Below are 27452 nucleotides of genomic sequence, written 5' to 3'. Positions count from 1 at the left end.
GTATGATAATTACAAATGATCAAAAAGATAAGAATACAATTAAGCAGGTCCATATAAAAACAGATTAAACTTAACTTAAACTAAAATTCACGCAGAGTTTGGGGTCCTGGAGGATAGAGTCTCAGGTCTGTGTTTTACACAAGATGGTTGCTGTGGTGTGAGGGTGCGAAAGAAGCCTAAGTCTGCTGGATCAAACATTTGTTTACCACGGTCCTGGAGAGATAAATTTGCCGCTTTAAATTTATTGGGGACAATCAAAGCTACTTGTGGTGTCTGAAAATACAAGTTGCATCAATTGTATGCACCAAATTCACCGTTACTGGACTGAACTACTTCTCCGTTGGGATAGAGGATAGGTCTCTCAATGGCTCAAGAACTGAATTCCCTCCAAACAATCTGGGAAGGGATGCAGCTAATGGCTTGAGATGATTTCACATCTGGGCTTAAATCTTGAAACTATTAATGTCAGCCTAAACAAAATTGAAGTTTCAGTTGCTAGACCAGGAGAACATGTTTCAGAGCTCTGGCTGAGAGTGAACTCTAATGAGGATGATCTGCAGGACCTGATCCACTGTGTCAAAACACTTGAAAAATACAATGCCTCCCTTCAAAAACATGCTGAAGCTGCCGAGAACCGAAGCTGAGCTTCTAGCCTTTGCTCTATTTCGTTTCCTGAAGAAGTTGGAGGGCAGGGATATCCTCAGCTTCATGAATCGCCTGACACCACAGCTCCTTGGTGAGGAGAATTTCCCTACTCCTCCTATCACTGAGCACTGTCCTCGTTCTACTTCTTTCACCAAGCAAAACTCCATACCAAGGTTGATCCTGCTACCTTTCCAGGACAAGCTAAAGATCTTGAAGCTCTTCAGGGAAAAGAATGAGCTTTTGTATACTGGAACATGAGTTCATGTCTTTCTGGACTTCAGCGCTACTCTTACCCAGAAATGCAGACAGTTAGAAAAAGCTGCTGGAACTTAAATACTTTTAAATACTATGATATTCCCCTACATGCTTAAAGTGATCAACGATGGTAAGGTGAAACTATTTTGCTCTCCTGAAGAGGTCGAAGCTTTCTTTCCTGAGCTCTCCATTGACGCTCCTTAGAAAGTTATTCTAATTTGACCACTGACCACCGTGTGCGCTATGGTCCGTGCTCAATGCAAAGCCCACAGCTCAACCACCAGTGAATGAGTACATAGAGTAAGTGAGTACATGAACATAGCTGTGTCTCAATTTGGGTACTTCCTTTAGTACACTAACATGCAGGACACTGCGTAGACTTTGTCCTTACTTGCTTAGTGCATTCATTTTGACAGGGTAGTGTTCAAACAAACAGCACAGAGACCACCTGCAGAGCTTCAAAGTAACAGCCAGGCTTTATCACCAGAATAAAATGCTCAGAATCGGATTTATTGCCAAGTTTTAATTTACAAACAATTTGCTTTGGTATATTGGTGCATAAATAAGAATTATATAAAATTAAATCAATGGAAAGCAAGTACTGTAACCACAACAATGTAATATCTAATTTAATAATAATAATAATAATAATAATAATAATAATAATAATAATAATAATAATAATAATAATAACAAAGTAACAACAGTCCCCTTTTCATACTATTTATGTTGTTAAAAAATTTTTTTCAACTTTTACAAGCCAAGAATATTCTGAACATCACCAGCCTGATGTCTCTTGACACCACCGTCACTTGTAGAGCTTCTCAACTCTGAAAATGTTTGAGCACATTTTCGATTCGCCATCAATTTTCGTAAAATCGACATCTACACAGTTGACTTCTCGCCTCAAAACTTCTCAGAAATGGATTCAGTGATGAAATTGTGTACAAAACTTGTAAATGTGTAAAAGTAAATGGTGAAAGGTAAAATGGCGGTCGTTGAGAAGTGTCCAGCGTTCCACACTCAGCTTTTTGGTATGAGTGCACCATCTGGGTATCTACAGTGCACTGCATTTTTCCATACTTCCCAGTGTGAACATATTTATGCCCTCAAAATAGTAAGTGTAAGTATGGAAGTGCACAAATTGAAACACAGTACATGTCTCAACAAAAGCCTCTTCTGGATCCCAGCAAGCAAACGAAAAATACTCAGTTTCAAAACAAAAGCTTACCAATTAAAATAAAACGCCTCTTGCGTCTAATTGACAAGCTTAGTTATTTTCCCGACAACATCAGTGTTACATCCCTTCATATCGGGAGGAAATTCATAATCTTGTAGAGTGGTGCTCAGAGAACAACCTACTGCTCAACATCAGCAAAACTAAGGAGCTGATCGTTGATTTTAGGAAGAAGGACATAAAGACACACACTCCTGTCTACATCAGTGGTGCTGACCTGGAGTAGGTGAATAGTTCCTGGGAATCAGCATCACAGGGGACCTGACATGGTCATCTCGCATCTCCACGCTGGTGAAGAAAGCTATTTCTTGAGGAAGTTTAAGTGCCAAGTTCTTATCAGCATTTACAGGAGCAATAGAAAGCATCCTGACTGGTAACATCACAAACTGGCATGGGATGTGCACGGCCCAGGACTGGAGGGCTCTGCACCGGGTGATTGAAACTGCTCAGAAGATCATTGGTACCCATCTACTGAGCATCAGTGATATCGGTGAGGTGAGGTGCCTACGCAGATCCCAAAGGATACTAAAGGACAGTACCCACCCAGCCACAGCCTGTTCACTCTGCTGTTCCTGTGATCACTGCATCATCTTTTGCTGCTGCTGAAAATGCAGCCTAGCAGGTATCTCGAACATTTTCTTTACCATGTTGTTAAATATCCTTCTCCTTCTTTTTCAGGTTCTTTTCTTTGAGTTCATGGTAGCTGTGGGTGCAGCTATTCTCACCATTGTGGCAATGCCAAACTTGGACATCGTGACCAACGTGACAATACTGAACGGTGTTGCTGTCCTCTCGGCGCTCCTACAGGTGGTCACTCAGTGCACTGCCAAGGAAAGGAATTGTTTCCTGGTGCCGTCCATTGCTGCCTTCATGCTGATTTTGCTCGGATATGTCCTGTTCCTCGTCCTATACATTATGAAAGATCCTACTGATATTAAGATGGCCATTTGGGTGGGTCTGGCTGTTGGTGGATCCTTCTTGGTGTCTTTCAATTGGTGGGAGACCTACTTCAGACTGATCGGCGAGAACCGCAGATCTGTCTTCCTCAAGGACCTGTGCACAGATATGACAAAGTGCCAGAATGTGCTGCACATCATCTCCACCCTGCTCAGGATCACAGTGACTGCCTGTGTGCTTGGAGCCTATGTCCCACTTGCCAAAATGGACTGGGACATAGTGAAGTCTATCCCGAGTCGTGAGACAAAAATTATAGTCATCACCGTTGGGATCCAGCTCATCTCCTCTGCCCTCTGCCACTGGTTTGCTGTAGTGGCCTGCAAGATGCACGCCCTGCGACGATGCTTCATTCTGCCTTTGTATCTGGCCTCTTTGGCCGTCATGGCTCTGCTCATCATCCCTGTTATCGTTTACTATCAGGAATACAGAATAAGTCTGAACGGGACAAGCATCAACTTCACAGGCTACTGCAATGTAACTTTAGATGGAAGAAACAACAGCCTTAATGGCAGTGTGTTCTCAGATCTGGTTTTGGATGTTACACACACTCTGTGCTTCCTGGACATGTCAAATATAACTGACATTGGCCTGCTGACAGGTAAGAAAGTAGAGCCTGGTTAAATGCAAGTTTAAGCAAGTCACCCTGCTCTATATGCCTCAGTGATCAGGTGTGTGCAGGGGCCATTGCTTTAAACTTTGGATCGCTCTGTATTTTTGATTTTAAACATGATTGCAAAGGACCAAAAACTTTAATCAATCTCCACAATCCACAGTATAAGCAGTTAACCTTGCATGGCTACTTTGTTATTTAGTCCTGCATTTTTCTGGATACACTAAAAGAGCATTTGTTACTCTTTCTTCAGGTTCAGCAGTGTCGTGGTGGCTCAGTCTGGTGTTGGCCACTCTCCATCTGTGGCACCTCAACATTTATCGTATCCAGAGGACCCAAGACCTGTTCATCAGGAGGCTGTATGAAGGAGCCTTTATCGAGCAATCCCTGCTCCTCAACACCCGATTCAACAATCAGACCAAACAAAAAATGAAGAAGTAAGTGTTTGTTGTTTGTGTAGTAGTAGTTCTCCATTTTGGTCACCTCAGTAATTATATATAAGCATTTTCAGCAGGTTAGTTTAGGCTATTTATTAGGGTTACATTTACTCAACTCTCTAAAGTTTTTTTTTTCAAATATGCAAATCTTGTCTTGACAAATTTTAGGGAACCTGAAAAAACAATGGTTTATCTGTGTGCAACCATGTGGCACGAGACCCACGATGAAATGATGAACATCATTATCTCAATATTCAGGTGAGTTATAGTCACTTCTTTTTTGTAGGAAAAGTCTATGATATATCATCTTTTCATTCCTCCAGCTATTTCTGTTGATTTTTTGGGATCACAGGGAGTTCTGAAAATAGGATCTGCTAATGCATTAATTCAGTTTCTTACTTCACATAATTTCAAGAGAATTTTAGCCTTGCAATTTCGATTACGAAACGAAATAAAATTTGTAGTGGAAAAGACTTTCCTTGGTCTAGACAGGTTTTAGTAGTGTAGTATTAAGAACTACAAAATGTACTTTATCACAGTGGAGTTCCTCTTTGTGTCTCTATGAACACTGCAGACTGGATAAGTACAGACCAAAGAGAAAGACCAAAGATTTCACCTTTGAAGCCCATATATTCTTTGATGATGCATTCAAACATGTCAAGGGGAGTCGGGGGCGTCACATCAACGACTTTGGAAAGGACCTTGTGCAAGTCCTCTCAGACGTTTATAGGTAAGATACATGTTCACAGATAATTTTACTGTTCTGGTGCATTTAAACGTTTCTAAAAAGAACAAAAAGCGTCAGTGTCATTTGGCAGTACACCAAAGAAATACATTTTTTAGGGAGTAGAAATTACTATCAAAGTATTCTGTCACTCTCTTTCAACAGTATCTTCACAAACCTTGGTAAAAGCATCTTCAAAAAGCAGCAGCAGATCCCTGATCAGAAGATCATCAGGACACCATATGGAGGTCGTCTTGTGGTCACCATGCCTCATGGGAACAATATTGTGGTTCACTTCAAGGACAAAGAACTCATCCGTCATAAAAAGAGATGGTCTCAGGTAGGAAAATAACGACCATTTACAGGTCGCTTTATTTTTAGAACTGTGGTTTTCAAAAATGTTTTTATATAATTTTTATATTTCAAGCAAAACAATGATTAAACTCTCAGATTGTGAGAAAGTTTGTTAATTGTTCCTCCTTTATTTCCAGATCATGTACCTTTACTATCTTCTGGGCTGGAAACTCATGACAAAATATTATGCACGCTTGGAGAGAGAGCACAAAGATACATTGATAGCAGAGGTCCAGGTGAGATAAGAGAAATATATCACTCTTTAGATTTCTTTGATGAGGTTAAACACACATCCGTAGTACTTCTAAATAAAACCTAAATGCAAATCAGATCAAAAATGTGCCTGTTTCTCCAGAAAGAGAAGCACAACACCTACCTCCTGGCTTTAGATGGGGACACAGACTTCCAGCCAACTGCTGTGATGTTGCTCATCGATCGTTTGAAAATGTACCCACGTGTTGGGGCAGTATGTGGCAGGATTCACCCCACTGGATCAGGTTGGCCCATTGTACATTTTTAATAAGACAAGACAGAGAAAAAAACAACCAAATACAACATAAAACGACTGTCCAATCATTTGAACAAATACCTCTGCCATAGATCAACCATTGCAACTGTGAAGCCAACAGTGACTAGCACTGGACCGACATTTGTGTCGATGTTTACATTACCTCTGTTTTTTCTCTACAGGTCCTGCAGTGTGGTTCCAGAAGTTTGAGTACGCCGTCAGTCACTGGCTGCAGAAGACAGCGGAGCATGTGATTGGCTGCGTGTTGTGCAGCCCTGGCTGCTTCAGTCTGTTCAGAGCAGAGGCGCTGATGGATGACAACGTGATGAAGAGATACTCCACCAAGTCCACAGAGGCGAGACACTACATCCAGTTCGACCAAGGTAACAGATATTGTTCACAGGACTTCCTGTCTCTCACTCAGTCTTGGGGATAGCTTTCACACTCTGCCTCTTTATTTTCTGTTCCCTGAAGGTGAGGACCGCTGGCTGTGTACTTTGCTACTAAAGCAGGGATGGAGAATTGAGTACAATGCAGCATCTGATGCTTACACCAATGCACCTGAGGACTTCAAAGAACTCTACAACCAGGCGAGTCCTGCAGCTAATCAGAACATTTCAACTAACATGATGGCCATAAAGTAGATTTGACAAACTGATACATTTGCTTCTGATATTCAGAATCTGGATATCAGAGACATCTATGACTGTGGATCTCAATGCTTAGAAGCTGTCCAAAAATCATATCAGTCACGCTAATGATTTTTTATTATCTTCAGCGTCGGCGATGGGGACCGTCCACGATGGCTAATGTGGTGGATCTGCTGGGCTCAACCAACACAATTTCCAAGAGGAACTCATCCATGTCCAAACCCTTCATGTTCTACCAGCTCTTTGCCATCACCTCATCAATCCTGGCCCCTGCCACCATCTGCCTGATGATTGCAGGTCAGAGTTTTTTTTTTTACTTTTGAGATCAACTGGATTTAACCAGAAATATGACTATTTTACAGATGTTTTAATTGTGTTTGAATAAATGCAAAAATTAAAGGCAAGGTTACCATGTAAAACTAATGTGCCTCCTCTTTTGTGGTCTCCAGGCAGTTTGACTTTCATCTTTAAAATTGAAGCCAACGCTGCCCTGGTCCTGGCTGTGTTACCTCCTCTCATTTACCTGATTCTCTGCTTCAAACTGAAATCAGACACTCAGATCACTATTGCAGCAGTCTTGAGTATCATATATGCATTCATCATGTTGGTGGTGACAATGTCCATCATCGGTAAGTTCTATTCCAACACGTATAACTTTATACAGAGTCATGTGTAGCTACTTTATTTAGACTTACTAAAATATTTTTAGATGTGCTGTTTAACAGTGGTTTAATTTCTGAAACTCTCCATTCCGTTCTTCAGGTGCAATGGTGAGGGAACAAACCATCCTGACACCCAGCAGCATTTTCGTCATCGCCATGGCTTTCATTTACATCATCACTGCGATAATGCATCCTCAGGAAATCCAGCTGGTGTTCCATGGCTTGCTCTACATTCTCTGCATCCCCAGCGCCTACCTCCTGCTCACCATCTATTCCATGGTCAACATGAACAATGTGTCCTGGGGCACCCGGGAGGCAAAACCTGCCGCTGGATTGCCTGCAGACACCACCCCACAAACAACAGCTCAGAAAGGTAGATACCAGATTGAAACTAAAGAGTGTATTTTCAGACCACTCAAAGTGCAACACTCGACGAGTATTATTGTTTGTGCTGACTGAACTGAAGCTGATCATCACACTTGCAGCCAAAAGCATCTTCCAACGACTCTTCTCATGGGCCAAATGTTGTAAAAAGTCCACCAGCAGATCTGGAGGTGAGCAGCTCAATGCCAACCAGGAGAACCTGATCCCAGAATCCGCACAACCTGAACCCCAGCCCCAAAACACTATTGTGGAAGACATGAGGATCTCAGAGGAACAGAGGTACGTTCTGAGGTTAGAACCAAGCGGGAAGCTTCAGAGAACTGTCGAACATGAAAGTCCCTTAAACCTGCAGCAGACGACTATTCCGGTTGCAAAAAGAAGTCCGGCTCCATTAGAAATAATGGCAAAATGGCCCTACTTCTCCGCTGATTTATTACCTCAGTAAACACTTTCCTAATGAGTTTACGGTCTCGGTCGCTAGTTTCAAGTCTTCTTCAATACAACATTATGTTCACTTGGTAAATTAGAGGAAATTAGACCATAGAACAGAGTATGCTTCAGGGCGGGATTATCTGTTATTGATAATTCATTACCATGGCGACCTGTCAATCAGGCTACAGTGACTCGTACCCACAGCATTGTGTAAATTTAACCATCGCTGTTGAAAAAGCTCATTAGGAGTTGGCTGTTCACTTTCTCTGGTGAGTACATTTTGTTTTAAGCCTGTTGTTCACGAAATGATCAGCCCTGTTACAATCATGTGAATTAGAAATGAAGCTAGTTAAGCAAGCCAGTTTGCTCCGCACACGGCCGTTAGCTCCACCATCTCGTCCAAATATGGTCACGTCCGATGCCGCTGGTTACAAAAACTCAACATGGCAGCGCCCTGTCGGCCAAACTCGAGCCTTCAATACGTCCACCTCTTATATACAGTCTATGGGTAGAACATAGATACAAATGTAATGTGTCACTACAACAAAGTATGAGATCATACTAACAATTTTTGATTTTGTTTCAGGCAATTGGAGCCTGTTTTCGACTGTGCTGCCCAATGTATGTCCAAACACAAAAATCAGCATGATTTTTTTTATAAAGAAATCCAGCACACTTGTAAATGTGATGTTTTCTAATATCCTGCCGCATTGCTCTTTTCTCTAGGTTGGGTCACACAACTACAGAATATTTCCAGTGACATGCAGCTGCAGGAGGAGTCACTCGACCAGGTTTGTGTCTCACTTTATCGGGTTTGCATGTTGGCTGCCTCTACAGAGAGTTTAGAGTTTACTCCTGCTTCAATTCATCAGAATTATGCTCACCATATTCAGTTTCCCAAAGCAGTTTTTTGTTATTTGCTATGTCTTACCATGCACAAATGTAAAAGAATAATTATAAATAGGACATTTGACACACAACACACAAACATATCATTATCTAAGTCATGCTATATTGTTGCTAAACTCAAACACTAAGACTGATGATAAATTGTGGGATAAAGCATTAAATGTGTACATAAAGCTTGTTTCCTGCCCTATCTATGTGAAATTAATTAATTGAAAGCATTTCTGTGTTCCTCTGTAGGAAGAGGAGAACTTCTGGAAAGAGCTTCAGGGTAGGTACCTGCAACCTCATGTTGAAGACAAAGAGAAACAGGAAATGATAATCAATGACCTGCGAGAGCTGAGAAATAAGGTATGTGTGCAGAAATTAATTACGGTATATGTCCAACAAGAAATCACTGTTCAGTTAGTCTTAAATGAATGCTTTCTTTCTCATTACACAGATAAACTTTGCCTTCTTCATCATGAATGCTCTGTGGCTGGTAGCAACATTTACCCTCCAGCTCCTGAATATACCCATCAACATCCCCAAGCTCAACTTCAACCTCGAAGTCACCGGACATATACAAATAGATCCCATTTCCTTCATGTTCATTTTGGGATTTGCCACATCGGTTGTGATCCAGTTCTTGACTATGTTTTACCACAGGTGACCACTTACATCAAATTTCTTTCCTTAACAGGGTTTGACATTTTAAGGATGTGCAGTTCATACATCAGTTAACATTTGTATAAAATATAATTCTTGTTTTATGTTCATCTAGAATCTACACTCTGATCCATTATGTGGCCATATTGGACACAGAGCCAATAAAACAAAAAAATGGAACAGAAGAATCAGACCTGGCCGGCGAAAAGGTATTTACATCTATTACTTTTGTTACTTTTACAGTTACTGATTCTGCTGTTGCTGGTCTACAAATACTATTGTAACAACTTGCAATGATACTAGAACTATTGATAATTATTATTAGGCCTTACAACCGCAGCATAGTGCAACGTTATCAGTAGTAATCTTGCAATTGCAGTCCAAAACAACGATCACTTCGGCCGTCAGACTCTAATATAAAAACAACTTTTCAAAAACAAAAAGGATAAACAGGATAGTCATACTTGTGATTACCAACCATACTACTGAGTTTCGTGAAATGTCAGCTATGGAAAAAAGCCTAAGCTGCTAATGTGCTCCTGCTTTCTTTGCACATTATTAGGGCTGGAGCGCGAAATGTACGAGGACTCTATTCAAACTAAAGAAATTATTTTCTTTCTATCTTCTCTTCTGTAAATAAATCGCATTTTTGGCAGCTTAAAAAGTTTTTGGGCGAGGCAAAATTGTTTGCTAGCGCCCCCTAAAGAGCAGACTTCGGGCAAAATTTCACTGAAATGTATGAAATTTTTAGGTAATTTTTGGCTATTTGTATATACGTACTTTAACAAACTCCTCCTAGAGAATTTATCCCATTGAAAATTTAAAGGCACTGACGATGAGAAGTTGTGCTATCTGTGAGTTTTCTTAAATGGCGTGTCTGTAGCGTGGGGTCAAATATCAATGATTTGCCACAAAACAGTGTAAAAGTGTACATGCCTAGATCTGTACCAAACTTTACATGTTTAATAACAGGCCCACATTGAACAAACCTATATGGCAATAATTACGCAACATATAACATATAACCACGAACTGGCAACAGGAAGTAAGCCTTCTGAGACAAAAATCATTTGATTTATATGACATTTTCACAGCGTGGTCCACATTTCATGTAGCCTAATGGTACACAACTTAGATTAGCGGGTGTTGTCAAGCACCAGCTAGTGGACACAGGAAGTAAGTAACTCCTTCAAGACCAGTCCAAAGCGTTCAATAATTTAGTGGCGCGCATTCCAACCTCTGGCCACTGTTCCTCGGCCCACAACGTTGCTTTCAGCTTCAATTATACTTGAGAAAAAGGTTGGGTTGTGATCCTGTTTTTTAAAGAGAACTTTGTGGAGATTAAAATCACGTATAAGAATAAGAATGACTGCTGTTTTATCTAGGAAATAATAATGAATGTGAACACACAGCAAAGAACAACATGAGTAGGATTTACCTACTTACCTTACTTTTTAGGCTTGTTTTAGGTGAGATGCTAATTACAGAAAAGATCTGAAAATACTTTTCTTAAATTAATGAAGGAAGCTACGACATCCAGTCCAACTGCACCATCCTGCTACTGTGTCACTTCTGACTAGTCACAAGCCAGAAATATTCTATATGAGGTGGAATTTATGTGCACTGTTTCTTCAATCTCTTCTCAGGTCGACAATGCCGACTCCAACTCCCTGCAGGAGTCAGAATATGACGGGACTGAGGTGTAAACGCAGACTCTCTCCAACACATTTTAGCACTTTGAAATATCCTCTGTTTGGAATGTATTTATCTATAATCTGAAATTATTTTATTCTGAATATTAGTTTTCTTAGAGGTTGGTGTTTCTGTAATGTGAAGAGGAATTACTGAAGTTTAGAAATAATACAGACAACGTGAAGAGAAATTACATTCTCTGCATATGATGTCACAAACAAACTAACAAAGTACTTTTAATGGGGAAAAGAAAGTGAAATAGTTACTTCAATCCTGTAGAGAACTCTTCAATCAGGGAATTTTTTTTACAAAAATGCAAAAGAGATTAATTGATACATTTTATTTATAAAATACTGTACTGTATCATCAGGACACCACACGCAGTATAATATTTATTATAATGTAATAATATTTTCTGCTGTGGGATCGCTGGTCATTGTATTTATCATAAATATTTACATGCTGTCTGTGTGTTTGACTGTGTTAAAAAAAACTTAGATCTCAAATCTTTAAATTTAGCTAGTTGTTTTTCTGAAATTTTATCTTTGTTATACTAGATATAATAACATTTTTCCATAAATAAGGCAACATCATAAAAGGTCATAAAATTAAAAGTAAATAATTTACCTAGGATGATGCAAAAAAACCCTCCTCTTGAAGTTGTTCTGTGATGGGTAGAAACTGTGAAGCAATGTATGAAAGGAGACACATTGGCCACTAAATGAGAAATGATCATTACTAAATATCAGTTCATAACCCCATAACCCCAAATAAATTATATTTATTTGTAAATGAGAAACTAAATTAAAATTATGATCTATGATCTTTCTATTTGTGTAATTTTACCTTTAATTGCAATAATAGGTGTTGCATTGTGCCCTTGTTTTCTCAATAAAACACTTTATAATGATGTTTTTATGAGGGACCAAAAATGACTTAAGAATAAATAAATAAAAGCTGAAAAGTTAAATACTTAAATAAATTCAAAGTAAATATGTTTTTTGTAATGAAAAAGGCTATTTCTATGTTTATTTATTTATTTCAATTTCATGTATGTTTAATTGCTTCATTTTATTATTTCATGCAATCCTTTTATGACTTATATTTTATATAAGTTTGCTCTAAACTGCATTTTGTTGTCTCAGTGACAATAAAGTCTCTATCAATCTGTATTTAACATACACCACACTGAAAAGTGCAAATCAAGCTCTACACTTAAAAAGAAATAACACCCAATTTTATTAAAAAAATGTACTCTTAATAATTCACTCATCATTAGCGTTAAACCTTTCATTGACTCCTGCAAGTGTTAAAATTCACTAATATTTACTCAACTTAAGTTTTATTTTTAACAAACACACTATTGGTGTGCTTTTAAATAAAAATTTTAATAATTACTTTCTAGTGTTTTTTTGCAATTTTGTACTTTTCCACGTCCAGCTTACAATTAAAACAAGTAAAACTTTAAATGTTTGCAAGTAAAACTTTAAATACAATTTATTAAAAATAAAACATTTTCCCCTTAAGGTTTAGTTAGTATTTTAGTGTAAGTGTACCAATCAACCAAAATCAACAGAGTTTGCAGGTGGGGCAACAACTGAAGGTGTTTTTCAAACTATCTCTCTAATGTGGACAGATTGAGGTTTCACTGGCATCTTCCTGCTACAATTTGCCTCTCACAAGATTTTTAGAGTGAGATTTGTCCTACTTCACTCTCCTGTTAAAGACAGAGGGAGTCACCAGGAAGCCATCTACTGCACTGATTTAAAACGTTCTGTACCTTCTAGTCATTTCAACATTAAAATACCTGAAAATAGGGCCCAGGTCTAAACCAACTTAGATTATCCTTTAACCATCTGTCGCTGTGAGGAGTCAGAGCTTTCTTCAGGTTGTACACCTTGATGATATGATCTCCACCAGGTTTCTTAGTCAGTGCAGATTCAACCAACTGTGAAAGGACAGAGTAGAAGACAAGCCAATACTTGGAATTCAAATGTGGATTGACTCACAGTGCCCTCTACTGTATATGGAGGAATATAACATCATGTTCATGAATCCTTTCTTTGGCTGGAGGGAAGATGATGGTTTGTGAGAATATACAGTAAATGGGACATTCCAGTAAGAAGTCAGGGCAGTCCAGGTGTTAATGGTCAGGCCAAGCCCCTATCGGTCCTTCTCAGGGGGTGGCCCTCCATTCTGTCACTAAGTTGATGTGGTGGTCGGGGCTTTGGCCAGCCTGCGGCTGACCGGGTTGGTGTCGTGGACTGGCTTTGGCTAGGGCAGACAGTCATCGGGCTCCACCCACTGTACCCATAGAGTCCAGTAGAGGGCGGAGCCTGTGTGAGATGGAACGTACTGTGGAGTGCACAGTAGAAAATAACATTCACTATTTTTCCCTTTTGGTAACATAATTCATGGAATACTCAGCACCAATTGCAGTAAAATGTTTTTCTTATCTAATGTTAGCATTGGATACTGCGCTACTGATAATTTGTCGTATCTTCTCCGGCTCTCTACACCAGGGTTCATACAAATGGGGTTCTGTCTTTCAGACGGTCTGAAGGGGATACTGTGTAGTACTTTTTAATTTTGACACTTAAGAACTTTTAAAACCAGGTTCTTTTTAACTTTTACTTGAGTAGTATTTTACAGGATGAATTTTTCTTTTACAGTAACATATTAGTGTACTGTACTTTTACTTAAAAAAGTAGCCTACTTTTTCCACCACTGCTTACAATGGATTCATATTCCATAGCTTCTGATCTATCAGAGGAGACCAGAAATGTACATATAGGCTATGGCTGAAGATTTAAATCTGACTCATTTTGAATGTGTTATTTTCTGGAGAAAGTTTTGTAGTCAGTTACTACAGAACATTAAGCAACTAGAAGCAAAGAAGAAGGTAGAACATTTGATACGGCAGCAGCTTAATCCTTACGCCCATATTGAAATTAGGTTGCAGGGCGTCACATTTCTTTAGAAGACTTGTCAAACCTGATAAGTCACAACTTCTTTATATTTCCATTGACCTGCAGCCTAAACAAATAAGTCAACAGAAATGTTTTGTTTATTTGAGAAGGCACATGTACATCAAATTCTTACTTTCATAAATGTCAAAGCAAGCTGATGTTAGAACACAGGCCTTCAGTTAATGTTATAAAAAAAAAACACTTCATGAAGGAACAAATATGGGGGTCAAGACATGTTGAACAAACTGCATATCAAAAACACTTTGCAAATTCAAAAAAGTGCATGCAGAAAACACTAATATGAAAGCCACAACATAACAATGGAAGTGAGCAACAACTGACTATTATTGCCTCCATGTGTGCAAGAGGAAAGTACTTGACCATGTTATGGGTGGTGTGTTGTGGTGAGAGCGCTCAGAGCGAAGGAGGTTTATTGAGGGAAAAGGGTTTGAGGGACTGGAGTGAAGGGAGAGGTGGATGCCGGGGAAACACTGGCACGGGGGAAACAGAGGAGACTGGGACCAGAGAGCCGGGGAACACTGGGGCCGAGGAAGCAAGGGGGATCTGGGAGGGGAGGAGAGGACCAGAGGATTAGACCAGCTGACTGAACAGAGGACAAGGGTGAGTGAACCTGGGAGGGAAACAGACAAAGAGACCAAGTTAGGGACAGCAGCGACAAAGCAGAGGTAAATTGAGAGAAATCAAAAAACATGAGAGCCCTGAATGCAGAGATGGCACCGGGTATGGAGCAACGGCGATCAGGCAAGAATGGTGTGGAGAACCGGGGTGAGGTTGACTACTGGCAGGTGTGGCAGGCCGACGGGGTGGCTGATGACGTGCAGGTGCAGGTTGTAGGCTGGGCTCAGGAGCGGAGGGAGAGAGAGAGAGCACACAGGGGAGGAGACACAGGGAGGAAGGCAGAGAACAGAGAAAACCAAGGAAAAAGCAGAATAACTGATGAAAAGGAGAAATAACCAGGTCACTCAGTGTCAAAAGACCATTTAAGAAGTAAGTTTGAATATGATAATGTAAAGATATTTAAAATTCCTCATGTGAGACAATTACATTGCGATAGGAATCATAGTTAGTTTCACTACGCTTCACTTACTTCTCAAATCTCACAATATTTGTCAAGATATGAATCCGAAGAGATTTAACTCTACTCTGTTTATTATTTAAGTTTATAAATTCCATGATTAAATTACATTAAATCTAATGCTCCCTTAGTCTCACCCGTGATATTTTGACAGGCTAATGAAGAGATTGAAAATAAATATATTTTTTATATATTTAGTCTGTGTCTTTTCTGAAATCTTTATGTTTTTTGAATAAACTGCAGGATAATTCCACCTCTTCTCAAATGAATTAAAGTGGAATGAAAATCACTCTTTGGTAGAATTTCTCACAACTCACTGACAGATACAATGTGGGCCCCTGTCTTTTTATCTAGCTTTACTGAAAGTCAAAATGTCCTCTTGACTAAGGTCTCCAAAATATTAGGATTTAAAGATGAAGCCTGGTTCCCATTGTGGGAATGTTGTTCTGTCAGACCTGTTTTCCTACACAGGCTTGCCCAGACCTAAAGTTACATCATAAGTAGTCCTCCAACACACAAAAGATGCAGCAAAAGGAGGGATGTTCGCTCTGAATTCCATAGACCTGAGTTGACGGCTGCCGCTCATTGGCGTTTCCATTTGATGAGGGCATGGTAATCGTCAGCTGTCACATGAGTCATGCTTCCTACCTACCTTTATATGCAGATGTTAAACCAATGGACGGTCATTTGGGAGCAATTATGGAAAAAGACAGAGACATGCCCAAGTAAGTAACGCTGTTTTATTTCTCTGAAACAAGTATTATGAAGATTAGATCTCTGTATATTTAATTAGAAATCATTTGAAAATAATGACATGTAGATGTAAAAGTAAAATTATTTACATTTATATGCACACCTTTAATCGCTTAGTTATTTAAGGGTTAGAAAAAGTGAAATCCATTTTTCCTAATAATCATTTATAATTACAATGGTGGTTCTGTTTTTGTTTATTTCATTGATTTATTTTAATTTTCTGTTTATATACTGTACCAGCTTCCAGTTATGGATACTTCAATTGTGTAATTCTCATATCTGGATACATCAATCCCACTTAAAAAGACCATATAAATGCTTATAAACCATTTATATTATGTTTAGAAAGACTGGTGTGGAAATTTAAAGAAGAGAGGTTTTTTTAGAGTTACTCTTAGAGATACTCATTTTAAGTGTACACACATTATGTTTAAATGAATACAATTTCATTATTGACACATATTATCCACCTCACTAGCTTTATGACCTGCCATCCTACTTCAGACTTTGATTTTTGTGTGTTAATTTAGGAGGCCATGGGATACCTGTAGAGAGGTCCCGGTCATTGAAGATGAACAGACACCGTGGAAAATGATAAAACTACTAAAGATCATCTTTCTGTCTGTTGTCGCTGTGTGTGTATTTGGATTGGCGCTATGTAGCAAGGTTTGTTCTTTTTTTTTATGAATACATTGCATTCAAGGACAAAGGATCAAGGTTGTTTATTTACCATTATACAACACAAGGATGTGTAACAAAATGAAAGTTGTAATCTCTTCATTCTGCACACACTAAACTTAAAATAAAATTAAATGTATATTAAGATATGAATTTGGGTCTGGGGTGATTGTAAACAGCAGCAACAAGATGAATATGGATATCATATTCACATAAAAAAGTCTGACATTTGGGAAGCAGTGTCCATCTTGACAGTGTTTGAGCACCAAGCATCATCAATGGAAACACAGAGTCCGCTTTGTCTCATCTTGCCGGAGTCTTGTGCTCTGTTGAACATTATCCACCCAGCGAGTGCTTGATCCCGGATGCTGATGTTATCTCTGGTTTCTGTTGCTTGGCCAACCTGAGTCCCATTTTGTCCAGACCAGACCTTTAGCAGCAGTCTTAAATCCAAGATGGGCCAACACTGCTATTCTAGCTCTTTTTCCCATCACTTGGGCGATCTACCAGGCACCCGCTGTGGTACCTGGTCTGGTCGAACAAGCCGGGTGGCTTGTCCAAGGTCCGTTCCTCTTTAATCCAGAACCCTGGCTTCCTTTTCCAATGACTTTATTTTTATAATAGGTATCAACTGTTTCGGCAAAAAAGCCAGAAAAAACAGATGAAAAACAAAAGTGCAGGGTAGTTTGAAAGAGCTACTGACTGCTACATCAATGTGTGCATGACTTAATGAATGAATTAACATGAGTAGCACGAATACATTCTTCCCAGGGTTTCTGGGTAAATTCTTGCATCCAAATATATTTTAATTAAAACCTTTATCAGAATATAAACTTAATTTTTGTGTAGAAACTCATCTCAGAAGGACACCAGATCATCCTACATTGTCCTCATATCACAATATTACTAACTGATTAAATGATCATCATGTTTTTTACTCTGTTGCAGACTTCTTTCCTCCTCCTCATCACCTTGTCCAACAAAGGCACAAAGACCCTCCCAGATGACCAGAAACCCATTGCTCTGCTATGTATCGGATGCTCTCTCATTGCTTCCAGTGTCTTTCTGTTTCTCAAAAGCATTTGGAAGGCATGGTATAAAACATCAAAGCTGCCCAGAAAAACAACTACAGCCCTGGTAACACAACCTAACTTTATCTTGTCTATTGCTAATGCTGAAAACAGAGTCCGACAGGTGTCTCAACCATGTTGTTGAATGTCCTTGCACTTCTTCTTCAGGTTCTGTGCTTTGAGTTCCTGGTGTCTCTCGGTGCAGCGATTCTCACCATTGTGGCAATGCCACACTTGGACATCGTGACCAACGTGACAATACTGAACGGTGTCGCTGTCCTCTCTGCGCTCCTACAGGTGGTCACTCAGTGCACTGCCAAGGAAAGGAATCGTTTCCTGGTGCCGTCCATTGCTGCCTTCATCCTCATTTTGCTTGGTTACGTCCTGTTCCTCTTCTTATACATTATGAAAGATCCTACTGATATTAAGATGGCCATTTGGGTGGGTCTGGCTGTTGGTGGATCCTTCCTGGTGTCTTTGAACTGGTGGGAGACCTACTTCAGACCGATCAGCGAGAATAGCAGCTCCGTCTTCCTCAAAAACCTGTGCAGAGACATGACAAAGTGCCAGAATATGCTACACATCTTCTCCAGTCTGCTCAGGATCTCAGTGACCGCCTGTGTGCTCGGAGCCTACGTCCCTCTTGCCAAAATGGACTGGGACATAGTGAAGTCTATCCCAAGGCGTGAGACAAAAATTATAGCCATCACCGTTGGGATCCAGCTCATCTCCTCTGCCCTCTGCCACTGGTTTGCTGTTGCGGCCTGCAAGATGCACGCCCTGCGACGATGCTTCATCCTGCCTTTGTATCTGGCCTCTTTGGCCGTCATGGCTCTGCTCATCATCCCTGTTATCGTTTACTATCAGGAATACAGAATAAATCTGAACGGGACTGCAAACATCAACTTCACAGGCTACTGCAATGACATTGTAGATGGAAGAAAGCACAGCTTGAATGGCAGTGTGTTCCCACATCTGGTTTTGGATGTTACACACACTCTGTGCTTCCTGGACATGTCAAAAATAACTGACATTGGCATACTGACAGGTAATAAAGTAGAGAAGAGTACATTCACACATATAAGATTTAAAAATATCACAGTAGGTATGTTATTTACACAAGTAGGGTCACCAATCCAAAACACATAGTTTAGTTTGTTTTTAGGCCTAAATCTGACCCACACCCTGTCCTATATACCTGTGAGCCCCAGTGCTCAGGTGATGTATATTTGTTTTTAAACATAATTTGAAAGGACCAAAATCTAATCATGCTCCACAATCTAAGTATTACCAGTTAACCTTTGATGGCTATTTACATATTTATTCCTGTAATTTTCTGGATACAAACTTCATGATATTAGTAATTTAATGCATTTATAAATCTTCCTTCAGGTTCAGCAGTGTCCTGGTGGTTGGGTCTGGTGTTGGCCACTCTCCATCTGTGGCGCCTAAACACGTATCGTATTCAGAGGACCCAAGACCTGTTCATTAGGAGGCTGTATGAAGGAGCCTTTATTGAGCAGTCCCTGCTCCTCAACACACGATTCAACATCCAGACCAAAAACAAAAAGAAGAAGTAAGTGTTGTTTGTGTTGTTGTAGTTCTACATTTTGGTCCTCACAACAATCATCTAAAACATTTAACCTTGTTAGTTTAAGCTATCAAGTGTGCATCTTCTCCAAATAAAACTATGTTTCTCAAATTTGTTTATCTTGTCTTGTCAATTATTAGGGCATCTGAAACGACAATGGTGTATCTGTGTGCGACCATGTGGCACGAGACCTATGAAGAGATGATGAACATCATTATATCAATATTCAGGTGAGTTACACAGACTTCTGTTTCTGGATATTCTATGATATGTCATTTTCTCATTCCTCCAACCATCTCTGTTGATTCCCTGAGATAAATTACTTTTTTAAACCACAGGGAGCTCTGAACATAGTATCTGCTAGAGCATGAATTAGTTTCCTTTTTTAAAATCACTTCAAGAGAATTTCTTTCAACCACTTGGTCAGTTAAATTTGTTGCTGTCACAGGATTTTATTTTCCAAGAGTTTGTGTCCTTGGCCTAGACAGTTTTAGCAGTGTACTATTAAGAACCCCAAAATGTACTTTATCACAGTTCCTCTTTATGTTTCTCTGAACACTACAGACTGGATAAGTACAGGCCAAAGAAAGAGCCAACGTTCTATGATTTCACCTTTGAAGCCCATATCTACTTTGATGATGCATTCAAACATGTGGAGGGGAGCCGTGGGCGTCACCTCAACAAATACGCAGAGGATCTTGTGCAAATCCTCTCAGAAGTTTATGGGTAAGAACCATGTTTACAGAAAGTTTGCTGTTGTAGTGCATTTTAGCATCTCAAAAGTGAACATGAAGTTCAGTTCTGAGCTGGCAGTAGCGTTTGGTACACTAACAGAGAAACAAATTTTTCAAAAGGTTCAAATTACAATCAAAGTATTCTTTCATTCACTGTCATCAGCATCTTCACAAACATTGATAAGAACGTCTTCAGAAAGCAGCAGCAGATCCTTCATCAGACGATCATAAGGACACCGTACGGAGGTCGTCTTGTGGTCACCATGCCTCATGGGAACAATATTGTGGTTCACTTCAAAGACAAAGAACTCATCCGTCACAAGAAGAGATGGTCTCAGGTATGAAAATAATGACCTCAGAACCATTTACATGCACCATTTAAAGTTTGCATCATATTTAGAAATGTGGTGTTTTCAAAATTAAACACGATACGGGATCATTTCTCTATTCAAGCTTAACAATGCTTGAACTCTCGAAGTTATGTTAATTGTTATTTATTATTTTCCAGGTCATGTACCTTTACTATCTTCTGGGCTGGAAACTTATGACGAAATATTATGCACGCTGGCAAAAGGGAGAGGACGAGACGAAGCTGAGAGCAGAGGTCCAGGTGAGATAAGAGAAACATAACACTTTTGTGGCTTTTCTGATGAGTTTGAACACACATCCACAGTATTTATAAAGAAAACTAAATATAAAACAAATGTGCCTTTTTCTCCAGAAAGAGAAGCACAACACCTACCTCCTGGCTTTAGATGGGGACACAGACTTCCAGCCAACTGCTGTGATGTTGCTCATCGATCGTTTGAAAATGTACCCACGTGTTGGGGCAGCATGTGGCAGGATTCACCCCACTGGATCAGGTTGGCCCATTGTTCAGTTTAAATAAACTAAGAGAAGACAGGAAAAAACAACTAAAAACCAACAAAAACAACCATCCAATCATTTGAACAAATATTTCTAAGATCCACCACTAAAGTGACTAGCACTGGACCGACATTTGTGTCGATGTTTACATTACCTCTGTTTTTTCTCTACAGGTCCTGCAGTGTGGTTCCAGAAGTTTGAGTACGCCGTCAGTCACTGGCTGCAGAAGACAGCGGAGCATGTGATTGGCTGCGTGTTGTGCAGCCCTGGCTGCTTCAGTCTGTTCAGAGCAGAGGCGCTGATGGATGACAACGTGATGAAGAGATACTCCACCAAGTCCACAGAGGCGAGACACTACATCCAGTTCGACCAAGGTAACAGATATTGTTCACAGGACTTCCTGTCTCTCACTCAGTCTTGGGGATAGCTTTCACACTCTGCCTCTTTATTTTCTGTTCCCTGAAGGTGAGGACCGCTGGCTGTGTACTTTGCTACTAAAGCAGGGATGGAGAATTGAGTACAATGCAGCATCTGATGCTTACACCAATGCACCTGAGGACTTCAAAGAACTCTACAACCAGGTGAGTCCTGCAGCTAATCAGAACATTTCCACTAACATGATGGCCATAAAGTCCCTACAAAGATTTAAACCTGTGATTGTTTTCAATATTCAGTATCTGCATTTTAAAAGCACCCATGACTGTGGACCTCATTCTAATGATTGTCATTGTCAGCGTCGGCGATGGGGACCATCCACAATGGCCAATGTGGTGGATCTCTTGGGCTCCACCAATGTTATTTCCAAGAGGAACCCCTCCATATCCAAACCCTTCATGCTCTACCAGCTCTTTGCCATCACCTCATCAATCCTGGCCCCTGCCACAATCTGCCTGATGATCGCAGGTCAGTGTTTTGTGTTCATAATCTCTTCACATACAACCTTTTGTGAAATTTTGAGATCAACTGGACTTCACTAGAAATATAATTATTATGCAAATGTTTGAGTTTTGTATTTTGTTTGTATTTGTATTTGAATAAATGCAAAAATATATAGTGAGAACAACAAGTAATACTAATGCGGATGTGTCATGAGAGAGCTGAGTGCAGTGGCAGGTAAACTGAGATGTGGACCCAAATGCAGACAATGGCGAGGAGGTTGCAGATTAAAAGATTTATTATAACGCAGATTTAAACAAGCTTACATGGAAGCACAGAAGTGCAAACAAAAGAAAATCCAAATGAAACTTACTCCAGTGGTTAGCAGGGAAATCCCCAAAGGAACAAAGTATAAGGAACTGAGCACAGCTTAACACTCAACATCAGACGAGGATGCAGCAAAGACTGAACAGAAGTAAGGGCTTAAATACACAGTCAAATGAGCAGGGAGGGAGTGCACAGGTGAACCACATGAGGAACTAACTAGGCACAGCAGACACAAATTGAAACAGGACAGAGTGAAACAGTAAGACAAACAGACAGGACCGAACCTAAATACAGAAACACAACTGAACATCAAAAGGCAGACTAAACAACAGAAAACAAGAAAGCAAGACTAAACATCAGACAGAGAACACAAACCAACCCTTAGCAGACAAAAAACTGATAATACAAATAAACTACAACCTAACAGGGAAACAGACTGAGACAACAGGATAAAACAGAATACAAAGCAGACAAGACCAAAATAATATAAACACAGAACCAGGAATAAATACAAAGACATGAACTAAGACACAGAACTAAAATGCAGGACTAAAACAAGATACGAGACAAAACATCTACTTTGAACTAAACATGCAAATGAACAAAAGAAGAAACAAGGCTACAAAGAAGAAACCCAAACCATGACAGACTAAAAACAGTATGTGTCTACTCTTTTATGGTCTCCAGGTAGTTTGACTTTCATCTCAAACATGGAAGCCAACGCTGCCCTGGTCCTGGCTGTGTTACCTCCTCTCATTTACCTGATTCTCTGCTTCAAACTGAAATCAGACACTCAGATCACTATTGCAGCTTTCATGAGTATCACATATGCATTCCTCATGTTGGTGGTGACAATGTCCATCATTGGTAAGTTATATTCCAGGTATAACTTCATCTTACCCTACAGACACATGTGTAGCTACTTTATTTAGACTTGGAAAATATTTTTAGATGTGCTGCTTAAAACTGCTTTAATTCCCCAAACTCTCCATACCTTTATCATTCTTCAGGTGCTATGGTGAGGGAACAGACCATCCTGACACCCAGCAGCATTTTCGTCATCTCTATGGCCATCATTTACACCTTCACTGCGATAATGCATCCTCAGGAAATCCAGCTGGTATTCTATGGTTTTCTCTACATTCTCTGCATCCCCAGCGCCTACCTCCTGCTTACCATCTATTCCATGGTCAACATGAATAATGTGTCCTGGGGCACCCGGGAGGCAAAACCTGCCGCTGGAGCTGAAACACCTGCAGACACCACCCCACAAACAGCTCAGAAAGGTAGATACCAGTTTGAAATTTTCATGTCACTTACAGCGGCACTAGATGAAAATTGTTTGGGCTGACTGAACTGAAGCTGATCTTCACTCTTGCAGCCAAAAGCATCTTCCACCGACTCTTCTCATGGGCCAAATGTTGTAAAAAGTCCACCAGTAGATCTGGAGGTGGGCAGCTCAATGCCAACCAGGAGCACCTGATCCCAGAGTCAGCTCAACCTGTACCACAGCCCCAAAATACGATTGTGGAAGACCTAGAGGAAGAACAGAGGTAAGATATGAAGGTAGACAATCTATTGAAATCTAATGTGTCGAAATCTAATGTGTCAGTACTACAAAGTGTGAGATGATACTGATAATATTTATATTTGTGTTTTAGGCAAGTGGTGCCCGTTTTCGACTGTCCTGCCCAATGTAAGTTCAAACACTTAAAATAAGCAAGATTGTTCCAACACAATTGCAAACGTGATGTTATCTAATACCCAGCTGTCTTGCTCTTCTTCGTCTTCTCTAGGTTGGGTCACACAACTACAGAATATTTCCAGTGACATGCAGCTGCAGGAGGAGTCACTCAACCAGGTTTGTGTCTCACTAGATCAGGTTTGCATAATCTGCCTCTAAATCACATATGTATTGTCTGCTGAAGGTTTACTACTGTTCCAGTTCATCAAAATTATGTCCACCATATTCAGTTTCCAAAATGAAATCTGACCTTACCTTGAGGCATTTGCAGTCCTTTGTTTTTTGTTATTTGCTGTGTCTAAACATACACGAATATAATAATGATTATTACAGATAGGACATTTGACACACATAACAGAGTTATTTTATAATCCAAGAAGCATTAATTGTGTAGATAAAACTTGTTTTCTGCCATATCTATATTAGAATAGTTAATTGAAAGAGTTGCTGTGTTCCCCTGCAGGAGGAGGAGCACTTCTGGAAAGAGCTTCAGGAGAAGTACCTACAACCTCTGGTCGATGACAAAGAGAAACAGGAAAAGATAACCAATGACCTGCAAGAGCTGAGAAACAAGGTAGGTTTGGGCAACTGAACTATTTTACGTGTCTTATTGGATGTCACTGTTCAGTTAGTCTTAAATGAATGCTTTCTTTCTCATTACACACAGATAAACTTTGCCTTCTTCATCATGAATGCTCTGTGGCTGGTGGCGACATTTACCCTCCAACTCTTGAATGTACCCATCATGGTCCCCAAGCTCAGCCTCAACCTCGAAGTCACCGGACATATACAAATTGATCCCATTTCTTTCATGTTCATTTTAGGATTTGCCTCATCGGTTGTGATCCAGTTCTTGACCATGTTTTACCACAGGTGACCAATTACCTCAACAAGGTTTTGATTTGAATTATGTTCATATATCTGTTGGCATTTGTATAAAATCTAACTTTTTCTTTCTGTGTTCATCTAGAATCTACACTCTGATCCATTATGTGGCCTTTCTGGACACAGAGCCCAAAGAACAAAACCCTGAAACAGAAGAATCAGACCTGTCAGGCAAAAAGGTAGTTACAAGTATTACTGCTGTTACATCTCCTGCTACTGCTTGTACAACTAGTGTTGCTTATTTTACTTCAACTACTGCTGGTCTACAATCACTATTGTACCAACTTACAATCATACTGGAACTATTGATAATAGTAATTATTTGTTCTTTGTTTACAAAGTTCTAAATGGCACTAAACACTGATGGGTCCATTTACTGATTTTCAAGTTAGGCCCTTCAACCATACCATAGAGCAATGCAAAATGCAATGTTACCAGCATTTAGTGTTATTGTTATAATGGATTTTAATCTCCACCACGAACAACATGAGTAGGATTTACCTCACTCTAATTATTCAGACTCCCACTATGTAAGGTTCTAAACGAAGAAAAGAACAAAATTGCCCTGCAAATATATTTTGTTTTTATTACCAAGGCCAGCTGGGACATCCACCCGAACTGCACCATTCTGTTGCTGTGATTAACAGTCACCTGCCAGACTTGTTTCAGGTGTGGTGGAATTTATGTTCACCGATGTTCCTTCCATCTCCTCTCAGGTCAACTCTGCATCCAACGCCGACTCCATCTCCCAGGAGGAGTCAGAACTTGAAGACAGTGATGATGAGTTTGCCTCGAGGTTGTACAACAGAAGTCACAATGGAGGGACTCTGGTTTAAACACAGACTCAGAGACAACAGCAACACATTTTAGCACTTTGAAATATCCACTGTGAGATTTTACCAAAATGATGTCATAATGTGTATTATGATTTATTTATTTGATAATCTGAAGTTACTGTAAATATGAGTTTCTTTAGAGTTTGCTGCTTCTGCATATAATTGTAATATGAAGAGGATTTAATGCACTTTAGAAATAATATTGACAATGTTGTGAAGAGAAATTACAGTATGTATGTAAATTACATATATACTGTATATTAATTAATGAAGTTCTTTTAACGGTGTAAAAAGGCAGGGAAATCATCACTTGAATGCTAAAGATCAGAGAAGTCTCAAATCAGGGAATATGTTATAGAAATGACAATGATGAAAGAAATTTAATGCTATACTTCTTTTTACAGCATGAAATACTGTACTGTTTCATCAGGATCGCACGCAGTATAATTTTCTGCTGTGGCATCACTGGTTGTTGTCTTTATGAAATACATTTACATGCTGTTTGTATGTGTTTTATTGTGTTTAACACATCTTGGACCTCAACTATTAAATGAGCTACGAGCATTACCAAATATCAAATCATGATCTTTGTTTATATTTGTTTTTGAATGAGACTATTTGAAGTAAACTAAGTGAGAATAAGAATTTATTCTCATCTGTTTTGTTTTTCTGTTTTAAACCCATAATGGGGAAAAATAGGAGCTGCGTCTTGTTTTATTTTTCGCTGGTGTTGTATCCCTACAACCCGTTCTCAATCACATATGGCATGGTCAAGGCCTATCAGCGTTTGTAACGCACTTTAATTTTATATAAGGCTATAGCCTTATATAAAATTTATAATATTATATATATATAGCTAAGCTTTTCAGGTTGCATCCCATCTCATATCAACTGTGGGGAATATGATTGTAGAAGTGAGCACTATATTGCACAGCCTCAAACACTGAAAATTCTACCTCAGCATCAAGCATTTTGTTTTGGGCAGATCTGAAGCAGCTGGTTACGTGAGCGATCTAAGAAAATACCCGAATATGTTTATCAAGGTTTTTTTTCTCGAGGCTAAGGCTAGGGGGCGACCTCCTCTCCCTCGCCCTGTACGCTCCAGCTCCCGATCCCCCTCCGTCCACCCTACTATGGGTTGTGTTGCCAGTGGAACCGGCGCACTGGATGGTCAGTGGTCGTTCCCTCCGGCTGGATGAAGCCTGACGCTCCTGAATTTACGCATGGATCCATGATGATAGAGAAATATAGAAATTAATGACAATAAAGCATGCTGTCACAAATAATGCTTTTAGGGGAGCTGATGTCTTCTTTAGGGGAGGTAAGCTCCCCTCGCTCCCCTGTATTTTGCACCCTGAATATTGACTTTTTGTTTCACGCAGGGAAACGAACACCAGTCTCCTGGGTGAAAGTCCAGTTTCTGTCCCACCAACCCCACCAACCACCTCCTTACTCTCACTTTTCTGTGACAGTTTGCTGAAACACACATCCTGAAATGATGCCTCTTTTTCTCGAAACTCTAAACACAAATCCACAGCTTCTCACCATATTCCCCAAACATCCTATTTTCAGGACAAAATGAAACTTTCCACTCAAAACCATTCCATCTTGCTGAAAAACCAAACTTTGCCCTCAGACATAATATGTTCCTCAAAAACCAGCACACTACAACCGTGAGATAAATTAAAAAACAATACTGCAAAACTGGTTATTAGTGATGTTGCTTGTGGTTCTCCCCTCAAAAACCTTTCCACATGGTGAACACAGCAAAAGGAATAAAAAATGTACATTTGAACATTTTTTATTCCTTAGTTTGCTGTACAGTACAACACACCAAACAACAAATTATTCTACCCCAGCATCCTGCCTTTGGTCTGGGACAGGCCAGAGATTCTTGTTCTCCACCTCCTCTGCCCTACTCCTCC

At 39.8% G+C, this 27452-nt stretch overlaps 1 protein-coding gene and 1 pseudogene across 1 annotated transcript; both read left to right on the top strand.

Annotated features, from left to right (window-relative positions):
- Positions 1–1888: 1888 nt before the first annotated feature.
- Positions 1889–11115, top strand: LOC119907746 (chitin synthase chs-2-like). The gene is made up of 19 exons (XM_038725431.1): positions 1889–2017; positions 2816–3692; positions 3958–4141; positions 4716–4871; positions 5031–5205; positions 5357–5449; positions 5581–5716; positions 5910–6110; positions 6202–6317; positions 6506–6674; positions 6827–7006; positions 7140–7412; positions 7525–7702; positions 8442–8476; positions 8582–8646; positions 9002–9112; positions 9204–9409; positions 9525–9618; positions 11056–11115. Exons 1-19 carry the CDS (start codon positions 1889–1891, stop codon positions 11113–11115), a joined length of 3438 nt encoding a protein of 1145 aa, XP_038581359.1.
- Positions 11116–14547: 3432 nt separating this feature from the next.
- LOC119907743 lies at positions 14548–25527 on the top strand (annotated as a pseudogene).
- Positions 25528–27452: the final 1925 nt, after the last annotated feature.

Source organism: Micropterus salmoides, unplaced genomic scaffold (genome assembly GCF_014851395.1).
Source record: "Micropterus salmoides isolate LMB-PRFRI ecotype aquatic unplaced genomic scaffold, ASM1485139v1 Ms_hic_scaffold_17, whole genome shotgun sequence".
NCBI lineage: Eukaryota > Metazoa > Chordata > Actinopteri > Centrarchiformes > Centrarchidae > Micropterus > Micropterus salmoides.
The sequence above is the reverse complement of the archived record's forward strand: the minus strand, read 5'-3'. Positions and strand labels throughout refer to the sequence as shown.